Here is a 25,011-nt window from a genome sequence, read left to right as displayed (position 1 = left end):
GATTACTCGTACACATTTTATCCATACATCACACAATTCGGTATACACTATCTCCATAGTCATGTGATCAACACGGATCTGCACCATTTCCCATCTTCCATCCTGATTGGCTAAGATTGGCTTCCAAAGCTCACATGATTGGTCCGTTTCGAGCAAAATGCCACAAATCACAAACACAGTGTGCAATTTCCGTGAAATTATACACGCACATTTCCACTAGGCCGAGGACGACATGCCACTCATTCTTTTCCAAATCAGCCTCATGGTGGTGCTATAACAGGCCAATTCCTGTTTTAGCTATAACTGCATCGATCTGTATACAACTTATGTATGCGCACTCCCTAGAGGCCATGGAAAAGCATTGTCCCTGCATCCCTCCAAATCTGCCGGTTATAGCGCCACCATGAGGCCGATTTCTGCAAAACACATTGCTTATGTTAGTCGCACAGATTTCATCCAAATCTCACACAAATCGGTACACATGATCTCTGTAGTCATGTGATCAAGACGAGTCTGTTGGATTTCTCAGATTCTACACTGATTGGCTAACATTGGCTTCCAAAGTTTTCAGGAGTGGCCCGTTTCGTTCAAAATGCTGCACATGTCCTGCTCATCCAGAATTCTATCCTCAGAGATGCTATGAGTGATCTGGCTCTGCATTTCTTCAACAAGTCCTATCATCATCTCACACAGTCCTATCCTCCTGGTGGAGCCCTGTGCCCAGAAGGGCAATTTTTCTAGTTGACAAATTTAATGAATAGAATTATTGCTAAGAAAATAATTGTCCCTGCAAATATTGCTAGGCTTTCGGCTTATAGTTTTGTTTCACAGCTGAGGAAACACTGGAGCTCATATTCTGGACACAAAGGAAACAAACCAACTGTTTTCCATTGAGTTGTTTCAGCTCTACTTCCATTATTTAGCCACATTTGGTTTCAATGTTCTGACTGACAGCGCGTAAAGCTTAATGCAGTCATGTCCACAGTCTGGCCCGGGGCCCAATCATAGCCCGTGGACACTTTTTATATTATGGCCCGCAGCTTCCTTCCTAAAAGGTCTTATTTATGACCAGCTGTTGCAATTTTTGTGTTTAACCTGGGGCAGATAGGCTATTTCTTTCGGAGAATTTGTAAGGATTCCTCCCTGTCCCTTGAGTTATTTCATTCTCAAAATGTGAAAGAAAGGCCATTTTTATTTTATTAAAGGTTTTGTAGAGAGACATTTGGCTACACTGACAACAAAAATACTATTGATATTGGACTGTAGTTAAATAAATAAAATTGCATTTGTATGTGACTTTTGTTGTGGCCAGAAGGTACGGGTGCCAGGAGATGCAGTCGGCCCTAAAGGTATTTTCACATTTTGAAATATGGCTCTCTTTGAAAAAAAGGTTAATGTGTTAAGGTTGAAAGACCAGTTTTTACAAAAATGGCAAAGTGAACTCAATAGTATGACATCATGTGACATCTATGTTGAATACAAACAAGAGTTCAAATTAGAAATATACCTGATATGTGAAAACCGTAAGTATAGACAGGCTATTTGCCACTTTGGGCTAAACAACACTAGAATTCCAAAAGTCATTGGTAACCTATGTAATGAAGCCAGAATTGGAGATGAGTACCATGTTTTGTTGGAATGTAAGAATACTAGCATTATGAATTTCAGGCAAAAATACCTGCCAATTAATTTTTTTACCCACCCTTCTATGTTTAAATTAATTGCATTACTAAAATCTGAAAAACTAAAAGTAATCTATAAATTGGGTGCTTTTCTGAAAAATGTTCTTCCACTGTACAAATAGGGAAAGCCTTCCGATATGTCGATGTATATCATGTAATGTATTGTATACTGTTGATTGTATACTTTTATGAATCTGTGCTCCAAACCATGTGATCATGGTCGTGAGTTAAATAAATGATGATGATGTCATATATGTCTCAAGAGTTTTATGTGCTCTATTCCAATCAAAATGTTACGCAAAAATAGGTTTTAATTTGAATATTAGGAAACGAGAGGTACAATATTAACACATTAATATTTCATAAGCCTTATTAATTTCGAAATGAATTCCTTCTCCACTCCAGTACTCTCATTTGGGCTTGGACCAGGAATGAGCTCGCTCACTAAAAATACACCCGGATGAATATTTCATCTGACGTTAGCTTTAGAGATATGATACCACGCTTCAGGTTACAGTAGACAGTAGGTTATTAATTTAACCCATTTAGGCCTGACTTCGAAATAAAAAAAAACATTCGCTCTGAAAGAATATATACCTATTCAAAGATTTGTGCCGCATTTTTACGATTTTTCAAAAATAGCAGACCTACAAGTTCATAGCGCGCCACTCGGTGGTGCGCTATGAGCTTGTAGATCTGCTATTTTTCAATAGCTAAAGTATAACATAATGCTTAAACACCAAAATGGGTTCCCGTACTGAATGGGTTAAACTTTAACCACATGAAAGCTAGTGTCCCTGACTCCCTAATCTGGGACCAACACAGCTTGCAGAAGGACTATTTGTAGAGTGGTGGTTCTCAACCTTTTCTGGATCACTTGGAAATCATGAAAGAGTTTACTTACACGTGGTCAGATGGGTGGGACCTCTGAATCCTACAATATGCATTTTCAGCGCATGTTTATTTTAATTATCAACACATTGATTGTGTTAATTGTGACTGAAATTATAATTGACTTTGTTCAACAATAACGTTATACGGTATGTTATGATTAAAGTCTTAGTGTTTTGCTAATTATTCTGGGGCCCCACTTGCAATACGCTCGCTGCCCCCATGTTGAGAACCATTGGTGTAGAGGCTCGCTGCCCCCATGTTGAGAACCATTGGTGTACTGTAGAGGCTCGCTGCCCCCATGTTGAGAACCATTGGTGTAGAGGCTCGCTGCCCCCATGTTGAGAACCATTGGTGTAGAGGCTCGCTGCCCCCATGTTGAGAACCATTGGTGTAGAGGGAAATAAGATAGGGGCCGAATAAATAATGGACCTTGACATGAAAAAGGTTGAAAACCAGTTTTCCCCCTGTTACAGGGTCAGGGGTGGGCAGTTTTCCCCCTGTTACAGGGTCAGGGGTGGGCAGTTCTCCCCCTGTTACAGGGTCAGGGGTGGGCAGTTCTCCCCCTGTTACAGGGTCAGGGGTGGGCAGTTTTCCCCCTGTTACAGGGTCAGGGGTGGGCAGTTTTCCCCCTGTTACAGGGTCAGGGGTGGGCAGTTTTCCCCCTGTTACAGGGTCAAGGGTGGGCAGTTTTCCCCCTGTTACAGGGTCAGGGGTGGGCAGTTTTCCCCCTGTTACAGGGTCAGGGGTGGGCAGTTTTCCCCCCTGTTACAGGGTCAGGGGTGGGCAGTTTTCCCCCTGTTACAGGGTCAGGGGTGGGCAGTTTTCCCCCTGTTACAGGGTCAGGGGTGGGCAGTTTTCCCCCTGTTACAGGGTCAGGGGTGGGCAGTTTTCCCCCTGTTACAGGGTCAGGGGTGGGCAGTTTTCCCCCTGTTACAGGGTCAGGGGTGGGCAGTTTCCCCCTGTTACAGGGTCAGGGGTGGGCAGTTTCCCCCTGTTACAGGGTCAGGGGTGGGCAGTTTTCCCCCTGTTACAGGGTCAGGGGTGGGCAGTTTTCCCCCTGTTACAGGGTCAGGGGTGGGCAGTTTTCCCCCTGTTACAGGGTCAGGGGTGGGCAGTTTTCCCCCTGTTACAGGGTCAGGGGTGGGCAGTTTTCCCCCTGTTACAGGGTCAGGGGTGGGCAGTTTTCCCCCTGTGACAGGGTCAGGGGTGGGCAGTTTGCCCCCCATGCCATGGGGTCAGGGGTGGGCAGTTCTCCCCCTATTTCAGGGTCAGGGGTGGGCAGTTTTCCCCCTATTACAGGGGCAGGGGTGGGCAGTTTTCCCCCCATGCCACGGGGTCAGGGGTGGGCAGTGTTCCCCCTGTTACAGGGGCAGGGGCGGGCGGACTCACCCCTGTTACAGGGGCAGGGGCGGGCGGACTCACCCGATCCACATATGTGTAGCTCCAGATCTTGCCGTTGACCCAGGCTCGGGAGACCACCCTCTCGTTCTCGTACTCCAGCCTCTCGGACCACTCCCCGCGGTGGATGGCGGCCAGCAGGCCCCCGGAGGAGTAGGTGATGTTGACCTCCGTGTACTTGCTGCCGGGGGACCAGACCACAGGCCGGCCCAGCCGGTCGTACTGGATGTGCAGGGTGAACTTGCGGTGGTCGTCGTAGATCTTCCCCACGCGAGTGTTCTGGTCAAAGTCAATGGACAGCAGGTTCCTGTTGTGGGCCTGAACCCACAGGGAAACACGACGTTATTATTCAGAGAGAGAGAGAGAGTTAGAGAGAGAGTTAGAGAGAGAGAGAGAGAGAGAGAGAGAGAGAGAGAGGAGTGAGTCAGTCAGAGGCAATCAATAACATTCTGTTGCTGTGTAATAAATGTCGTGCAACACGAGAGAGACTTGAAGACAATTTATTAGTTTAGAGATGAATGAATGAGTCATTCGGCGCAACCCCAGTTTTTTTTTTCTTCATAAGATTAACACTGAATCGCTCTATTACGAAACAATGAGGAGACAAGACCATTCATTAATGTGTTACATACACAGTGTGACCTGACCTCTCCCATGCAATATCCTGTTTGCATGCTGTAGCCTACTTTGTGTGCCAGGGAAGAAAGGAGGGGACGGGTGGGGAAAGTACAGGCAACAGGTTCCAAGTCATTTGACCTGTCGGTTAACCCCATATGACGTCCACTAGTTAATCATTCCAATATATCTCACAAGCCGTTGAGTAAATCTCAGTGGCGGCCGGGCCTCTGTTTTCACGATTGTGTGTGCTCTTATGAAGTGAGCGCTCAGAAGGGATATAATGGTGGTTTATTGCATATAGGAAATAATCATGCGTGCATAGCCAGTAAATATAAATACAATTCTTATACGAGACTGTATGTGTATATATATAATATATATATATATATATATTCTGAAGTTGTGAAACGGCGCTGTAGTTCTCACTGCTGAGTGGTATTCACAGCTCAGCTGAAGCATATGCTGTCTTTGTCTGGGTGTTAACAATAACATGATGTTTTACTTTAGCCGTGTAACATAAGGTATATACGGCATATGGTATATACTATACTATATCTTTTTTCTTTTTAAATTTTAACCCCTTTTTTATTTTTTTATTTTCCTGAAAAGTCCATTGTTGCATCCTCAAACCACCATACTCCAACTTGTGGAGATAGTAGTTTTACCCAGACAAAAAAAGAAGGAAAAACTATGTTCACATTAATGGTCAAAAACCTAATTCCCCTTGAGCTGTACTTGGGTAAATTGATGATAATGTTATTTACGCACGCACGCACGCACGCACGCACGCACGCACGCACGCACGCTCTTCTACTGGGACATTTAGATTCTGTCTGGTTTGACACGACTGGTTGACAAGTGGTACAAATTCAATTTCTCCCCTGAGCAAGCAGGCAAATCAGCTCTTCTTGCACAAGAGACCTGCATGGGTTGAAATCCCAGGGTAAAGTGACAGAGTGTGACGGTGGTTTTACCCTCAGCCTGCGTTCGTAGGTGCTGTAGTTGGTCTTGGCCTGCTCCTTCCTCTGCCGCCACTCGATCAGGCTGGGGGCGTGGTCTCCCGGCAGGCTGATGTTGCAGCGGCTGGCCGTGGGGCTGACTCCGCCCCCGGCGGCTCCCGGGAGGAGGGGCTCTGTGCTGAGCGAGAGCTCCATGCCGCTCGCCAGGGACACGGCGAACGAGCCGTCGGCGCTCACCCGGTACGAACTCTGTGCGTGCTCTGTGGCGTCAGGCACATGATCACATACACCACACGCAAATGTACATACACACACACACACACACACACACACGCACACGCACACGCACACGCACACGCACACACGCGCACGCACACGCACACACACGCACACGCACACACACACACGCACACGCACACGCACAATGACAGCGACAGATGTGTGAGAAACAGAACAAAACAACAAGGACGTTAGATGTGGCTCATGATAGGTAACGCTGAGCGGCGGTTTGACACCTCTGCATACGGCGCAGCAAAACGCTCACTTACAGGCCACTGTTTGTTTGCCTCTGTGTGTTTTTTCTACAAAGCAGAGTCTTAGTCAAAGTATTATTTCCATATGTTAATGTTTTTTAAGTACGAACAGCTGCTGCTGTTGAGCAGCCTGCACCGCTCAGTTCACACAGGTGTCATTTTTAATGAACGCTTTTGTTTTGTCCAGTTGTGTGAGTTGCATGTTTAATGGACGACAATGGAAACAAGCCTCTGGCTTTTTTGTGTGCGTCATCCATTTGGTATCTTTTTAACATGTTGCACTGCTGTAACTGTTAACTGCACCCAAATGGACATTTACGGGTCCATTTGGTCACATTTTTGTACACTCTCGGGAGTTAAATTCCATTCTGTGCTGCAGCAGCAGCTCCCTCAAGCTTATCACACTCTTGCAACAGTTTGCCACAGCGGGTTGTTTCGTTTTTGTTTTTTTCTCAAAAAGGCGGTTGCCTGCATGCACAAAACACCTAGGTGTTGTTCCTGCTCTGACTGAGGTGTCAAGGGAAACATGGCACGCGCACACACACACACACACGCACGCACGCACGCACGCACGCACGCACGCACGCACGCACGCACGCACGCACGCACGCACGCACGCACGCACGCACGCACATGCGCCTATTGTTATTATTCATCTGCATTCTCTCTATCATTATCTGAACAAAAATGTATCTATCATCAAAACGTCATACAGTACATCCAAAACTGTTACTTTGAATTTTGAAAACAGCAAAAGATCTCCAAGCTTCATGACGCGTTTCCAGCTTGAGGATCCGCTACTTTTGATGCTCTTGTGTGTAGTTGTAGTATGACAAAGTAGGGCGTAAATTTACTAAAAACGATGAACAAAAAAAAGAAGATGGAGATAAGAGGTTTCTGCCTGACAACAGCGAAAAACAAAAACAGAAAAGAAAAATTACATTAAAAAACATTTTCATCATAAAAAAGCTCATCAGTGTCAGGTGTGCAGTAAATTGGATTGCAGCATGCAGATGGGGAAATGTGTAAAAGGTCATTGTTGTGAGTGGATGTGGGCACCGATGCCTCGGAGGAACGAAGACACAGACCGCCGTGAATTTACAGTGGGTGTGGGGCGTGGGAGGACAAGCTGGATAGGTGCTCATTCTAAGTACTTCCCTGCAGCTCTGTCATAATGGCGCCTGTGTCTCTGTGTGTGTGTGTGTGTGTGTGTGTGTGTGTGTGTGTGTGTGTGTGTGTGTGTGTGTGTGTGTGTGTGTGTGTGTGTGTGTGTGTGTGTGTGTGTGTGTGTGTGTGTGTGCCCATGGAGTGCTGAGGGACATGTGTTGTATCACGAGGACATCCATGAGTTTGTGAATGTAACCTTTACTGCACCTAAAATATTTGTGTTCCTGTATGCGTGCGTGTTAGTTATAACAGCTTTCCTCTCCCTGCAGCCCTGTCATGGACTGGTGACAAGCGCTAGAAAGCAATTAAGGAGATGACATGAGCAAACCATTCTCATAAGCAGCCTCTCCACTCCACTCTTCACTCTGTCCTCATTTTGCCATTATTCTTCTCTTAACACTAACCTCCAAAAAAATGATCATTTGTTTTGTTGTTTTCCATTTCGTCCAATCTGTCAAGTCTCATGTGTCTGCCTGCCTGTATATATCTACATATACCTAAAGTACCAGTCAGTCAGTCAGTCAGTCAGTCAGTCAGTCAGTCAGTCAGTCAGTCAGTCAGTCAGTCAGTCAGTCATACAATGAAGAATGAAACTAAAGAGTCTAAATGCCACGCTAGTGCTCCCCCTAGAGGCCATGCTGCTTCTTACACACATTGACAGGACCAATAGTTTGCTGCAGCTGGTGTTCAGAGCTTTCTACTCAGCGACGGCTCCAGGACTATTTAGAGGGGGGGCTAATGAATCTTGGTTTACATAGAAGTCAGTCAATTTGGCTTGTTTGGAGGGGGGGGGGGGCTTAGGGGGGCTAAGCCTCCACCAGAGGGGGCTAAAGCCCCCTCTCCCCCCCCCCCCCCCCCCCCCTTGTGCCGTCCCTAGACTCTACTCTCTAGTAGGTCAAACATTAGAAAAGATAGTTAGTATATTAGTTTCATAATTTGGAGGGGCTTACTGCAACAGTAACATAACACAAGTAAACCTGTTTTAAAGTGCTAAAACAAGTTGACAGTTTTGGCCTAGCCCAGTCTCGTGTTGCCAGATGATCGCAGATCTCTGTCTTAACGATACATCTGGGAACTAAAGGCAGAAACCTCCATATTCGTGTTGTTTCGTAATGCCCAACTTGATCATACTACAGTGTCACACAAAAGTACCAAAAATAGCAGATCCACAAGCTCAAAGCGCGCCTCGGAGCGATGCGTTTTGAGCTTGTAGATCTGCTGTTTTATTTTATTTATCCCGAAAAGGAACAGTTTTTAAACATATGAGGTTTCCACCCGACAGACGAAGTCCAAGGTGGTTGGTAGAACAGCTGCTAACAAATCTATTCTACGCCCCAAAACCAATCATAACACTGCCCTAAGAATTTGTTTTGGTTCCGCAATGCAGGCTTATTTTTCTTCCTAACTCTCCAACTTTCCACCTCGTTTCAGCGATGAAACCATGGGAGCCATCAGTATTGAGCGAGAAGCATTTAGAGAGTGCCTGAGTCCATATCTGACCTGACCACTACAGTTTACCTGCACTATATACCGCAGTGGGCCGGACCATCAATGTTTTAGCATCGTTTTACCCTTCTTACTGTCTGACCTTCCCATCTATACCCATCTGAGTAGTATGTTGACTATGGGTTTTCCATTCAAAGTAGGAGCCCACGCACGCGTGCACGCGTGTGTGGGCGCACACACAGAGGTTGTCATCCTGGGATGAGTCATAGCCAGCCCCCCGGGGCAGAGTAGTGGAGGAGAGTTGGGTGGTCGTGGAGGTGAGCCAGATGATGCATGGCTGATGATGATGCATGGGGCCAGTCCTACTGCACTGGAACACCCTCCATGTTAAAGGGAGACTTTGACCATTCTGAACCTAAAGCCTGTTCGTTGCTGTCGGGCAGAAACCCCTTATCTCCATAGTCTAAATATCTATCAGAACAATGGATTTTAGGCTCAAAATACTGTCCAGAAAAGTGTCCCTTTCATTTGATTTAACTCTGAGAGTGATCCCTGGTGGTGGAGAGCCACTGACACTATTCTATAGGTTATTACTGTAGGGTTTTGAGTGGTGCAGCCACTCCATTGCGTAGCTACCGTATGTGTGTCCCTGCCTGCCTGTGACTGTGAATTTTCAAATGCTTCCGTCATACAGTCTGGAGCAGTGGTAACCAACCTTTTCAAGCCCAAGAGCCCATTTTATTCCCAATTGTAAGCCATGATCTACCACTAAAATATGTTTAAAAAAAGCACTTGTTTTTTGCGATTTCTGACAGGCTCAATGCATGTGCACACATCCAGACAAAGACTATAGTTTAAGAATAAATTCTGATAGTTATATAATGAATGCCTAAATATTAAGACAAATGTATTAGAAATATACATAATTTATACAATAAACATATTTGTTATTTTCTTTTTAATAAAACAAAACAAAAAGGACATGAAATGAATTGCTTATACAGCACAATATTTAGTTTCTCAGTTCGATGAATATTCACATTTACAGATGTTCAAATGACAAATGCATACATGACCATATATTTGAACAGATATGGTGACAGATACAATACTCTCAGGGTCAGCCCACCTTTAATGAGACTGCTGTTGACTGCACATTATCTGCAAGTGTTTTGAAATCTGGTTCATAGTTAGTGATTGCCAGTATGAGGGTGTCATTAAGATGTGAGTCAGATAGTCAGTCATACGAGTTCTAATAATGTTATTATTTTCATTTGTAAAAAGGCCATTTCACATAAGTAAGTGGAGCCAAAGTAGGCATGCAGCTTGAGTGCACACGACACAATCAGGGGATACTTGTCTCTGCTCACAATTGACCTAAAGTCCTGGTCTCTAGCTCTGCCCTGCAGTTGGTAGTCATTTACTAGTTCAGAAATCTCCATTTCATCCGAAGTTTTGTCCTTTTTTTCAATGGAATAAGGGCAAGACTCGTCAAACTGAAGTGAAAAGTATTCACATCTTTGAATACGTTTTTTAAGGTTAGAAAACAAGCAGTCTGCCGTGACATTCAGCAATTCTTTAACCATGTCCCATTGTCCCCGTTCGTAAATGGTTTCTTGCGCTGTCGGAGGGATGCATGCTCCCATTCCTGGTGGAAATCATTATTGATTATGATTTTTTTCCGCCGGACCCTCCATAGTCAGAGTAGAGTATACTGCTTGCCTGTCTAGGTATAGTAGTGAGTGAGAGGCTGTTTAGCTCTGTGGGTTTTTATACTGTTCTGTTCTGATATGTATGACTATTATGCACAAGTTGTGCATCACAACACGGGGGTTACCGGAGATAGCGGTCAAACAATAGAACAAACGCAGTTGATGGCCCAATACACATGTCTGGGGCCATCACTGCAAGCTATTTAATTTGTTCTGTGTATTGGTAGAGATGGCTGGCTGCCTGTCAGTCTGACACCCGCTTACTCCGGGATCTACTTGAATGGCTCGTGCGAGCTACTGGTAGCTCGCAAACCCCTGGTTGGTTACCCCTGGTCTGGAGCAACAGAAGATCTATCATGAGTAAAATATAAAGCGGAAGTGCAGACTCCTCCCCACTTCGTTTCGTCTTTACAGTCTTTGCAGTCACGCAACTGTATCCTAATATAAATATAAATCACATAAGCATATATAGCTTGTTGCTTAGCAGAAAAGGAAATACAAAAATAAAATGTAAATATATTTGAAAATATATTTTCGTGAACGGAAATGGCAGGTGTAGTTCCAGACTCTATATAGCATTCGGAGATTGTGGAATAGTTGTCTGGCTACACGAGACTATACTGACTGACTGGCAGACACCTACCCTGTTTGAAGGTGTAGATGGTGTCGCTGGCAGACAGGTTGGTGCTGGTGACGAAGGTGTGGCGGCCGGGCGCGTCCACCTCCACCCGAGACCAGCGCTCCAAGTTGCCGTGGAAGCCGCTCACCTCGCCGGTAGGGAGGGTGACGTTGGTCACGTGACCCTCGCTGTTGTACCTGCAGGACAGAGAGTATAGGCGGCTGACCAGTGGTTCTTAACCTGTGGGTCAGGGCCCCCCCATGGGGCTCCCCATATGATTGGGGGTCCCCAGATGACAGTGAAGTGACAATTTAAGGACTTTTAACACATTGTCTGCTATTGACATATTTTAACCCATTTTGGGCGGGAACCCCTTTTGGTGTTTTAAGCATTATGTTATACTTTAGCTATTGAAAAATAGCAGATCTACAAGCTATTTTTGAAAATTCGTGAAACAAATCTTTGAATATATATTCTTTCAGAGCGAACATTTTTAACTCAAATCTTTGCTTCTGAGGGGTTCCTGGAATAACATATTTTCAGATGTGGGTCGGCGGCCAATTACATATCATTTTTGGGGTCCTTGACATGAAATATTGAGAACCACTGATATAGAAACATGAGGTTTTTCAGAAAATTTTCATGATTTAGAAGACATTTTTTAAATGTTGACGTCAGGCCTAAATGGGTTAAGGACTTTTAACACATTGTTTGCTATTGACATATATACGTGTTTAATAGCCATCTGTTGTCTGCGATTGACGTATACAGTATACGTATTATATCGCTTTATATGGATCTGAAATGGCTACCGCTAAAAAACAACTTTTTGCCCTGAGCCGGTTGCTAGGTAACGCCTAGCTCTCCCCTGCACGCACGCAACGTGCTCACGCATGCATAGACTACTGTTATAATAAGGATCTTCTATGGCTTTTTACTTGAAAAACTATGCCGCTGTCCGTTGTGCTGATCAGACATTCGCGGTTTAAATCTGATTTCAGATTTGTCACGGCATCGCGATCGAAATATAAACGTTTCTCGAGAAAGATAGCTAGCGTGAGCTAATGCTAACATTAGCCTTTTCTTACAATGGAGGTCTGCGAGCCTCCAACGAGTGGTGAAAACGGAAGCAGTAGTAATCTACCCAATTCCGGGCCCACGCAAGCTATTTACCACTGGTGGTCACCAGGCCGCAAAAATAATAATATATAGGAACCGCGGTTAAGAGAACTGTTAAGAGCCGGACTCATTAAGAGGGACCCGGTAAGGACCCAGAACCGCTAAAATCCTAACGAGTCCCAACCCTACAACAGTCATTAATAATGTACTTTTTCCCTTCCTAGAAATTTAGTGGAGTAAAAAAAATTGCCTACAATATTTCTCTTTGAAATGTATAAAGTAAAGTACAGCTTACACTTTTTAAAAACTTAAATGTACATTGTTACTGTCAACTTAATCGTATGTGTGCTTGAATGCACACACACACACACACACACGCACAGGCCCGGGCACGCGCACACACACACACACACACACACACACAAACACACGCACACGCACACAAACAAGGACACTATCTTTGGTTCTCTTTCTCATGGTGGCACAGAGGAAGTGTCACAGGTGATTTATACACGTAATTATCCAGCTGTGGAATTTGAGACAGAGACCGGGCTGCCAGCGCTGAATAATCCAGGCCGGTGCGTGTGTGCGGTGCTTGCGTGCGTGTGTGTGTGTGTAAATAGTAGTAGCAGGGAAGTGCCTGGGCTAATCTGTCAGCAGAGTAATGATAGAGTGAAGATGGTCTCTGCCTCCAGCTACATGTGATGCCCACATACATTTCGCCACCAGATGGCACTCACACAACTCACACCATGTTTCAGTCACATCCATCTGCAAAGACACATGCACGCACACACACGCACCCGCGCCGCGCACACAAGCGTGCACACACACTCGTACGCACACACACACACACACACACACACACACACACACACACACACACACACACACACACACACACACACACACACACACACACACACACACACACACACACACACACACACACACACACACACACACACAGAGAGAGAGAGAGAGAGAGAGAGAGAGAGAGTTAAAGGAGAATTCCATTCTAGAAGGCTTTCTTACCTTTCTTAGTTGTTACGTCCCCACCAAAGAGGTCCAGGTGTTTTTTTGTGCAAAAACTCCTTATTGGCTATTTCCCCTACCATAAGCCCTCAATGAATTGCATTGAATGGGAATTGAATGGGGCTATGGGGTGTTGTGCTAATTCGCTTATTTGCATCAAAATAAGTAGTAAAGTGTGCCGCTTTGGATATTATTTACATTATGAAGAGAGGATATATACAAAAAAATTATAATTTTGAGCGATGGAAATAAGCGAATTGTCTTTCTTTGCTCCGGTGTGTGTACACGCACGCACGCACACGCACACGCACACGCACACGCACACGCACACACACACACAGGAGCAAAGAAAGACAGAACGACATGTAAGTACAGACTGAAGCATAACAAAACACACAAAGTGTATGATGAGTATAACTCCCCACAAAGACAAACCAAACTCACTCGTAGACGGTGGTCCAGCTGTTCTCGTCGCTCTTGGTCGCCAGGAGACCGCTGTTGCCGTGGTAGGTGAGGTGGGCCAAGTCGTGACCCTGCGCCGACACCTTGCGCAGCGTCCCGCTGTTGCTTAGCGACAGCCAGTACACCTGTCCGCCGGGCAGTGCCAGCCACAGGGGCACGCTGTGGGCGTCCCTCCTCACCTGCAGGCCCCGCCCGTCCCGGGACGTCACCCCCGACAGCTGGCCGTCTGAGCCGTAGGAGAAGTTGTACAGGATGTGACCCGTGATCAGGTGCTTGGTGTGGAGGTGGGAGCCGTTCTGCATGGGCACACGGACAGGAAGACAATTAAAACTCACTCGGCGCCCGAGATCGCCTTTTGACGCCTTTTTTTATATCAATCGATTAGGGTTCACAACTAGGTTCTTAGCTACGGTTCTAGTTTTTAGAATCTTCTTTTTGGCTCAAAACAAGTTTGATTTGCGCCTCATTTCTCTAAACGATATATCGGCGGTTACAAAACGTATGCTTTGGGTGAATTAAATAACAATCGCAACCGTTACATAGCGATAATTCACTTCCTGGGTCTCGGAGTGTCGCCGTATGAAATGACTGGCAGCGCTGCTGGAGTACACTTTTCAGACACCAGATGGGGGTAAATGAGTTAAGTCACGTGTCACTAAAAATCTAAACTGCAATATAGAAATACTCCATTACAAGTTCGGACGTCCTGAATTCAAAATGTACTTGAGTGAAAGTACAAAAGTAATGGCATCAAAATGTACTTAAAGTACTAAAAGTAAAAGTACTCATTTTGCAATGTCCCATTCCAAGTTTTCAAAATTATTTTGTTGATTTAGTTTTCTTCCCCCCCAAAAAATCCAGCTTTTTAAAAAAATAGCAAAAAAGCGCCCATCTACAATGTGTCATGAAGCAATAATATATAAGCTGGCGAGTTTGTTTATTTTTTGTCTATGTTTGGGCATTAATATATGAAAAAACAACAACAGATGAAATATGGAGGCACAAGGTTTCTGCCCAGGAGCGACGGTCTGATGATATATCTTGCCATTTTAATATGATAGATATATATTTTAAGGAACGATATGAAAAATGCAATATTAAGGCAAGGGATACTATCTCTCCACCTCTAAATGATCTCCCCTCCGTCTCTCATCTCCGCTCCACTCTATCTTTCATTACTCAGAAGTTTGATTCAATAAGGACGACATGCAGAACACAGAGGTGCTGTGCCATGTTGAATCCTGCGACGCCACTCGGTAAAATGCATAAAGTTATAAATAAAGTTAACACCATATACCGCTCACGGTTGCTTTTCCTGGCCTTATGTACTGTAAGCTCTGTTTCCATGGTAACATTCATACCCCAGTGCTAATTCATATAGATGGTGTTATGATGTTGTATGGATGTGAAGGCAGGGAGGTTATTCTTGACCTTGTACGGGAATAGAATAGACACGTGCCTTCGGCTTTGCGGTGGCAGATTTAAACCCGGCAAGATAACAATACGCGATCATGAAACACATGCCACAGAGATGATGCCGGCCAGCCTCCAGCACAATATTCCACTCCATAGCAGTAGCCAACACTGCATAATGTGGAAATGTTATTTACAAAGCAGAGTGCAAAGAGCTAAAAGCCTATTGGTAAAAAAAAGGGCACCTTGTGCAGCGTGTGGAACCGTCCGGTTGCCTTAATAGTGTGAGATTTATAGATTTTGGGGCATAAATAATATATTAGAAGCTTTTTATCAAGAATGAATCAGTGTCACCATGGTCCACATACTGTACAGTACTGTACATTGTAAAAAAAATAAAAAAATAAAATTCAATTGGCACATTGCTGTCCAGAGGGAAAAGGGCAGGTGCTCTAGCACCCCCTAGTGTCTATCTGTGCACGCCACTGCCCAGAACATTCTTTGTAAGAGTGTTCTGAATGAGTGCAATGGGGGAAAGGTACTCAAGTACGGTTATTAAATGCAATTGTGAGGTAGTTTTACATTACTTGAGTATATCCATTTGTTTATACTTTAAACGTGTACTCCACTACATCTCAGAGGACAACATTATGCTGCACTACAGTTATTTGACAGCTTTAGTTTCTTTGCAGTTTATTAAATTAGCTTATATACTGTATAGAAACGGTGCACTGACTGATAAATATGTAAAGGTTAAGCTACTGAGCAGAATATAAAGTAATCAGTACATCAGCCCGACCTTTAACAGCTGCAAAATAGAAGTGATTGCATCACAAATTACAATCAAACAATATGATTGTGAAATTCTGCATAATGAATACATACAATAACTTAAAATGAATTTAGTCTAAGTATATTTGTATGCCAATACGTGTCCCTGACAGTCCCCCGCCCCATCCCCCGTGCACTTATCAAAGCCATCGGAGCACTGTCATCAGATGGGTGAAGCAATAGTACCTTCCCTCCACCAACCAGAAGAAACACTCCCTTGCTACTTTTATTTAAACACTTAAACTTACAATCCCTATACTTACAATTTACAATTCAAGCAGTTAGCAGAAGCTCTTACCCAGAGCGACTTACAAGTGTGAAATTGAAATGAGCAGAGTAAACATAAACACAACAGGGTACATAGTCACATAAGTAGAGTTCCGAAGAGAGCAATGTAGTACCGCAAAGAAACTAGGATACCAGGTAAACAATAGAGTGGGACGATATGGGTACCTCACGATACGATATATGTGGCGATATTAGGCCCTCGATAATGATAATATCACGATATTCGATATATTGCGATTATTGCAATATTCAATATATTGCCAGAGATTTCATCAACGATATATTACGATATCTGCAACTGAAAATAAAATTCAGGAATTTATACCGTAAATCCTCAATTATGAATCCTCAACTTTTATTTGTCTCAACTGATTTGTCTCAACCGATTCTGATACCGGGCTTTTATTGGAAGGAGGCAGCTATAAAAACCAATCATAATGAATAAATCACATTTTGTGTCAGTTAATACTGGGCTCATGTATTGAAACCAAGTCCTCATGAAATATTAAACAGTGCAGTTGCAGGTGCTCACTGGTCATTTTAACTTTTCTTTATAACAATATTGCTTATGGTAATAACAGCAACACATCAATTTAACTTGAACAACCAATGTCAATTTGAAGCTATGATTCCCTGCTATGGCATGAAAAATCACGGGAGGAAGTATTGATATATATCGCAATATCCATATTTCAGCACACCCCTAGTAAACAATGAACTCATCTGTCTAAACAACATTTCAACATTTGTGATCGGATTTAAAATACAAATAAACATGAGAACAAGAGACGGAATACTGTCCATATCGCTGTCTGCCTTCGTTCAAAATGTACGCTTTGTGTGTGTCTTTCACTCGGACACACGATATTCACGGGAAAACAATGAGGGTGTGTGGCGTTAGACGTGAGCGAACCCCAGGCGTGCGAGCGTAAACTGCCATCCATTCACAGTGGTGTCATGCTCGTAGAACACAGTACCACGCCATGGTACCAAACTTTTTTGACGTGCACGTGTGCAGGTACGGAATGGAACGGTGCACGTGCGTGCACGCTAGAACGCGTCCCCCTAGATTCAAGAGAAGACGCACCTAACCTCGCGCCACCAGACTATCCAAGACGTCCCTCCCTTGTGTCAAGTACTGTGCCGAACTCAAATGGCAAACAGCTTTAACTGTTACCTGAGCATGCGTTCTCATACACGGTAAGCAACACAGCACAGCAGTATGGCTCCAGTAGGGTGTTCTGCACGCAACAAGAATGCCTCCTCCACCATCAAAGAACAGATTCATTCGTAATTTCGTCCAAAGCAAACGTTTTAGTTTCGCTACTGCAGTGCAGTAAAGACGTTTGTCTGATTATTTTAAGTCTACTTTTGTGTTTGTGTCTAAAACTCTCATACTCTATAAAAAATATAGGCTTAGGCTATATCAGCTGTTCTGTGCGCATGCCGCGATGCACACATGTAGGCGCGTGCGCACGTGCGTGCATGTGCGTATGCGTTCCGTGGTACCATTACACCACTGTCTATTCAACAAAGCTTCTAGTACTGTACATCTGCCTAGTAAACTGCCATCTATTCAACAGAGGTGACAAGAAGGGATACACGTTGAGCGGATTCCCCCAGGGCTCTACATTAGGCTGTGGCGATGTACACGATCACAACGTGTCACCATGCAATGCCTTCTGAGCATGTTGATCGCTGATGGGATCATTTAGCTGAATGTTCACCCCAGACTAGGGAATGCTACGGTTCAAGTGGTCAAATTAAAGTGAGTACTTCTACCACCACAGAGTGTAGGTGGTTGATAACTCTGGGGGAGCCCGGGTTCAAACTGGCAACCTTGCAACCAGCAACCCCTGAGCCACCGACATTATTGTTTGCTTTAATCATGGCAAGTTCTATGCAGCAGTGGAATCCCATGCTAATTATGTGCAGCAGTGTACTGTTGTAACTGTCTTGTGTGGATTGGTCCGTTTTTGATGTTTGTGATTGGTGCTCTTTACCAGCTGCTGTGTAAGCACAGCTGGTCAATGTTCTCTAGCCCACTTGCTGTAGTTGAGACCTATGTTTCTCATTGGCTGTACTGACAACCTATCGTCCTGATTAGCTGCCTCGTCTCTAGGCAACCACACACATTTTGCCTCTAGCCGACCTCTCAGCCATGGGATATAAGGCAGCAGCTGGTAATTAATTGATGTCATCAATTCTTGTTTTATTGATGTCTAGGTGTATGTTCTGTTCTGTTAAAACTGACTACATGTGTCAGATCATTTTATGTTTTTTTATGGTGATATATTTTGAAAAGTCAACAGAAGATATACGCCTCTATTGAGAAAAAAAGGGGTAAAAACTAAAAGAATCAGTGTGTTTCTACCTGGCTGAAGAGGTAGAGCTCCTGGTCCAGGGGAGAGCTGATCTCCACCAGGCTGCCAGGGGGACTGGCCTGGGGCTGGTTGGGGCTCACGGCTCTGATGCGGATGTTCCCCAGGTCGGCGATGTACAGCGTTCCGTTGGGGGCCACGGCCAGAGAGGAGGGCGCTTTGAGACGAGCGTCGCGGGCATAGCCTCCGTCCCCTGGATGATGGATAGCGGGGACATGAATCGTGGTAAGGTGATAAATCAAACGCTGGGGGGAAAAAAAGATGTCTCTTCAAAAGTTAAAGCATGCATGCAGGCACACGCACGCACGCACGCACGCACGCAGTTAGAAACACACATTTATACTGTACTAGAAGGGGTGATCAAAATGTTGTAAGACCTAAGATTTTATTTCCTGGAATAGTGTCCTTAAACAACCTGGTATGCCCATTAAAGGCATGTCCAAAAATGGCCAAACCTTTCCAAAATAGCAACTATAGCAGATATACACGCACACAATGTAAGTTAATAATTGGTTAAAGCATGATTATTATTATTATTATTACGTTAAGTTTATGGCATTATAAAAACATTAACATTACTATGAGATGTCCCAAAGATTTTCACCTATAATAACATTCACAAAATAGATGCCTTCATTATCAGACAATGTTTCACTGCATGCATGCATGCCTTCATGCATGCTGCCTTCAAAAGAAATAAGACCTTGACCGCTCATAAAATGAGCATAATTAGACGATGCAAAACCGCTGCACAACGATGTACTGTATATACCGTATATCTCACTAGGGAGCCTAACCCATCAGAACACACAGGAGGACGTTGAGTGAACCGAAACCAGTGCTGCCCAAAACAACAGGCCCGGATCTGTTGGGAATTTATTGCAACCTGCGCGTGCAGTCTCAATGTTTGTAAACAAATAATTGGTCTATAGGGACGATTTAACCACAGCAAGTGGTAAAATCTGTCTTGTGTGTCTTGTGACTAATAATAACTACATTGGATCTATTGGAACGCAGGTTGTGTTTTGAACCTACCGTACAAGGTTTCTACAGACAGCAACAATATGTCAATAAATGAGCTTCTTCCTCTAGTGGAACATGGAAGTCAGCAGAAGACAGAGATGATCTGGGTATAATCTCTGTAGAAATGTCCAGCAAAAGCAGCACATCTTTGGGCCACAGTAGTGTAGTGGTACAGTATGTCTCCATACTGTACTGTACTGTACATCTCCTTTAGTTGAGCGGCCATTTCCAGGACATATTCTGCACTCATAGAGCAGCCTTGTGCCATCCAGACACTTCTCAAGTTCCCCCTTCGCTGTCCATGTTTCAGAAGCGTACAGTAGCTGGGATGCTTTCAACACAGGCTCTAAAAAGAGATATCTAGGTAGCTCTCGGGACTCCTGACAGCTACGTAGCATTTTTATAGCTTGTTACAGGCTGTCCAGTCTTGACCCGTTCTGATGAGAAAGTCCTTCGTACTGTCTGCCATACAGGACCCCGGGTACTGTATTTAAAATCAGCTACTTCTTTGATAATGGATTCATCCTTTGACAAGATTGGTTGGTGTTCCGTATTCTCATTGAGAATCATACAGTACATTCAGTATTATATTTGGCCTTAAACATCACGCCCAGCTTCCCAGCGGCCACTGCCAATGAAGTGAGATGCGCTCACAGACAGGCTGTGGCATTAGAGGAATGTTTTGGGCTTTTTGGGAGAATGTAAATGTTATTTAACCACATTGAAGCCTAGCGTCCCTATTCTTAGCATGTCATCATCATATAGGCCAACATTCAGAAGAATTGGCAAACATTCATAAAAAATAGGCAAACATTTGGTGGAAATAGCAACCCGACACGTTGTGAGCTTGTAATTGGCTATTAGTTTGGAAGGCTAGGGCTTTATAATGGTTAGACTATTGGATGTTCTTTCTGTCTGTCTGTATTTTCTGTCTTTTTTTAAATGCTGACCCTGGGAGCTGAGCTCCAAGATGTCCTGCACATTTGTGCAAATGGCAAACAAAGTCTATTCTAAATCTATTCTATTGTAAACGACGGGTACCGCATGTAATTTAGACAGGGCATTAGTCCGACTAGCGTCTGCTCCCGTGCTTGTGGTTATGGTTAGGTTAGGAGATGAGGTGGGTTGTCATTTGTCGGACCAATGACTAGTCTGAACAACGTACTGCACCCGTAAACTACTACATTCTAAATCTATTCTATTGTACACTACTACATTCTAAATCTATTCTATTGTAAACTACTACATTCTAAATCTATTCTATTTTAAACTACTACATTCTAAATCTATTCTACTGTAAACTACTACATTCTAAATCTATTCTATTGTACACTACTACATTCTAAATCTATTCTATTTTAAACTACTACATTCTAAATCTATTCTATTGTAAACTACTACATTCTAAATCTATTCTATTGTAAACTACTACATTCTAAATCTATTATATTGTACACTACTACATTCTAAATCTATTCTATTGTAAACTACTACATTCTAAATCTATTCTATTGTAAACTACTACATTCTAAATCTATTATATTGTAAACTACTACATTCTAAATCTATTCTATTGTAAACTACTACATTCTAAATCTATTATATTGTAAACTACTACATTCTAAATCTATTATATTATAAACTACTACATTCTAAATCTATTCTATTGTAAACTACTACATTATAAATCTATTATATTGTAAACTACTACATTCCATTCTAAATCTATTCTATTGTAAACTACTACATTCTATTCTACATCTATTCTATTGTAAACTACCACATTCTATTCTAAATCTATTGTAAACTACTACATTCTATTCTAAATCTATTCTCTTGTAAACTACTACATTCCTAAATGTCAAACAAAGTCTATTCTAAATCTATTCTATTGTAAACTACTACATTCCTAAATGTCAAACAGCAATTTGATAAAAAGCCTGATTAGCGGTTTCATCAGTTTCCTGGACAGATTCAGCACAAATACCAACACCACACACATAAATACACTAAAAAACATAATAAAATGTTGTTGCAGGACTTTTTCTTTATCTGCGTTGCTCAGAACTGTGGCCAGTTGGGATAGCACTGCTCCCCTGTAGAGGGAATGTGATCGCCTTAAAAGAGAGACCTTATAGCCGTATCAGATGGGGTGTGTGTGTGTGTGTGTGTGTGTGTGTGTGTGTGTGTGTGTGTGTGTGTGTGTGTGTGTGTGTGTGTGTGTGTGTGTGTGTGTGTGTGTGTGTGTGTGTGTGTGTGTGTGCGCGCGCGCGCGCGTGTGTGTGTGTGTGTGTGTGCATGTGCGTTTGCATATGCGTGTGTATGTGTGTGTGTGTGTGTGTGTGTGTGTGTGTGTGTGTGTGTGCGTGCGTGACTGTATACAGATGGCTGCGGTGGTCCGTAAGGCTAATAGGTGGGCGAGGCCCTTCAGATCCTGTCAGCAGTGGGTCGTGACCCTCTGATGGCTGAACGCAGGGGGGGCTGTTTATCTTCTGACACCATGCACATTCATGTGTGTGTGTGTGTGTGTGTGTGTGTGTGTGTGTGTGTGTGTGTGTGTGGATGCGTGTGTGGATGCATATTTGGTGTGTGTCCATTTGTGTGCGTGCATAGTGTGTATCCATTTGTGTGCGTGCATAGTGTGTATCCATTTGTGTGCGTGCATAGCGGGTGTGTGTCCAATGAGAGCGTGTGAAAGGCCCTGATGTATATGTTCATGTGTGCAGCAGCCGCAGTGTGAGTGGCATGCATGTTTATGGCGAAGCGTAGAGCCGTATGAAGAGAGTAATCATCTGTTAACAGCATGACACGATGGGAAATATGCAATGTTCGCCCCGACAAATAGGAATGGTTACAGTCCACTGGCCCGTGCCGTGTGTGGCAGACACTTCCCTCCGTCTCCAAATAGAAAGGGGGACAGATTTTTATGACTGGAATTAAGTGATAGAATCCCATCCTAGGAGATTTACAATAAGAGCTGCGGCTGTAGTCGACCTGTCAAAAGAACATCTGCTCGGAACGTCTCTTTCATCCGTTCCATTCCATCTCAGGTCGCCTCTCTGTGATTGGGCGAGCGGTTAAAAGACCATTCTTAGGTTAGAGCAGGGTCTTAAACGACCCCTTAGCTGAGAGAGGGTTGAAGCAGGGACACCCACTAAGGACCCCTTAGCTGAGAGAGGGTTGAAGCAGGGATACCCACTAAGGACCCCTTAGCTGAGAGAGGGTTGAAGCAGGGACACCCACTAAGGACCCCTTAGCTGAAAGAGGGTTGAAGCAGGGACACCCACTAAGGACCCCTTAGCTGAGAGAGGGTTGAAGCAGGGATACCCACTAAGGACCCCTTAGCTGAGAGAGGGTTGAAGCAGGGACACCCACTAAGGACCCCTTAGCTGAAAGAGGGTTGAAGCAGGGACACCCACTAAGGACCCCTTAGCTGAAAGAGAGTTGAAGCAGGGACACCCACTAAGGACCCCTTAGCTGAGAGAGGGTTGAAGCAGGGACACCCACTAAGGACCCCTTAGCTGAAAGAGGGTTGAAGCAGGGACACCCACTAAGGACCCCTTAGCTGAAAGAGGTTTGAAGCAGGGACACCCACTAAGGACCCCTTAGCTGAGAGAGGGTTGAAGCAGGGACACCCACTAAGGACCCCTTAGCTGAAAGAGGGTTGAAGCAGGGACACCCACTAAGGACCCCTTAGCTGAGAGAGGGTTGAAGCAGGGACACCCACTAAGGACCCCTTAGCTGAGAGAGGATTGAAGGGGGACACCGACTAGTGGTTCCCAAACCATGTGGGTTCGCCACGGACTAATTTGTATGGGTCCCTTTATTTTTTGTTTCCTATATTTTGTTTTGAATTAATATTATATATAAAACAAGCTAAAACATTCAAAAAAATCAAAACATTTCATGAATTAAAAACAAATTCAATGATTTTCTTCAAATTAATTTCATGAATAAATAAAATAAAAATCTTATGATGCCTAGGACATCCACACACGTCCTACCAAATAAAAGCGCGTGGTGCCTGGGACATGTGGACACATCTCCATGCAAGTGGATGGAGCTCACAAAGTATCGCGAGATCTCACGATAGACAAGACTTCACGCTTTACGGCTGGAACACAGCAACGGGGTTACTATGCAGTAAAGTGTCATGCTACACATACTGTTGACATTATGAAGAGAGGATTTATACCAAAAAATAGATTTTCGAGCGATGGAAATAAGCAAATTAACACTAAAACCCAGCACCCCATTCAGGGCTTACGGTGGGGTAGGGGAAATAGCCAATAATGTGTTTTTGCACAAAATGACACCTTGACCACTTTGGTGTGGACCTAACAACTGCAACGAAAGGTAAGAAAGCCTTCTAGCATGGAATTCTCCTTTAAGGTCTTTTTTTATCTATGTAAAACGGGATCGCTAAAACATTTTTTTTTGACAGCGGCCGTTGCTAGGCACCGCCTTGCTCGTCCGTCCCGGACCTGTTTTGCCGCACGCGCAACCATTCACCTCCTGGTTAAGAAAGATCAGTTTTACGACGGTAATGTGGTAAAGGAAGATTTTACCTCCCGGTTTTGGGGGGAAATGAAAGGCGGGGGTTTTCAGAGTAAGATCTCCCTCATCTGCTTGGCACTCTAGCGCCTTTATTCTGAAAAGATTCCCCGGCACCCAAATTGTTAAGAAGTAAACACGTTGTGAGCTTGTAGATCTGCTATTTTCAATGGTTTGGGTTAGTCTGCACTACATAATATATTGTATCAAATTGCGTGTGCTAAGACACATGATACACATACACATTTACACAACAAAGCATAAAAACCCATAAACACACATTCTATATACACACGCACGCACACACTTTAATTCAAGTATTTGAATGTAGTGTGCGAGTGCGTGTGAGAGAGAGAGAGAGAGCGAGAGTGACAACTCACCGGAGAAGCAGTCACAGTTGGGGTCTATCTTACAGTCACAGTCAGTGGGGGCTCCAGATATTACAGATATCTCCCCGTTGGTGGACACCTGCAGTGTGACACACACACACACACACACACACACACACACACACACACACACACACACACACACACACACACACACACACACACACACACACACACACACACACACACACACACACACACACACACACACACACACACACACACACACACACACACACACACACACACACACACACACAAGAACCCTGTTACAAAACATGTCTTTTTATGAAATGGTTACGAAAGAGAAAATAAAACAGTCGTGAACGACGTCACGTCAACAGGTCTTGTGTAACTACAGTAGGTGTGCAATAATGACCTTTAACAATGCTCAGTAAACTCTACACAGGCATCATGCTGATGGAAACCTTTCTATCACAGCTATAAAAATGTTTTTTTGTAAAAGAGACACAGTCTCAATGTGTTTT

General features: G+C 43.9%; 1 protein-coding gene across 1 annotated transcript in view; it reads right to left on the bottom strand.

Moving 5' to 3' along the window:
• Positions 1–25,011, bottom strand: part of tenm1 (teneurin transmembrane protein 1) — a 425,652-nt gene that overhangs the window by 37,818 nt on the left and 362,823 nt on the right. Inside the window, exons 27-32 of the mRNA XM_079512339.1 lie at positions 24,515–24,602; positions 18,551–18,750; positions 13,627–13,940; positions 11,053–11,225; positions 5,567–5,811; positions 3,999–4,292 (exon numbers count right to left, since the gene is read on the bottom strand). Coding sequence (XP_079368465.1) covers positions 3,999–4,292; positions 5,567–5,811; positions 11,053–11,225; positions 13,627–13,940; positions 18,551–18,750; positions 24,515–24,602 — 1,314 coding nt within the window. The remainder of the gene's footprint in view (positions 1–3,998; positions 4,293–5,566; positions 5,812–11,052; positions 11,226–13,626; positions 13,941–18,550; positions 18,751–24,514; positions 24,603–25,011) is intronic.

The sequence above is a fragment of the Electrona antarctica genome (assembly GCF_951216825.1).
Source record: "Electrona antarctica genome assembly, chromosome: 1".
Taxonomy (NCBI): domain Eukaryota; kingdom Metazoa; phylum Chordata; class Actinopteri; order Myctophiformes; family Myctophidae; genus Electrona; species Electrona antarctica.
This window is presented reverse-complemented; position numbering and strand designations above follow the sequence as displayed.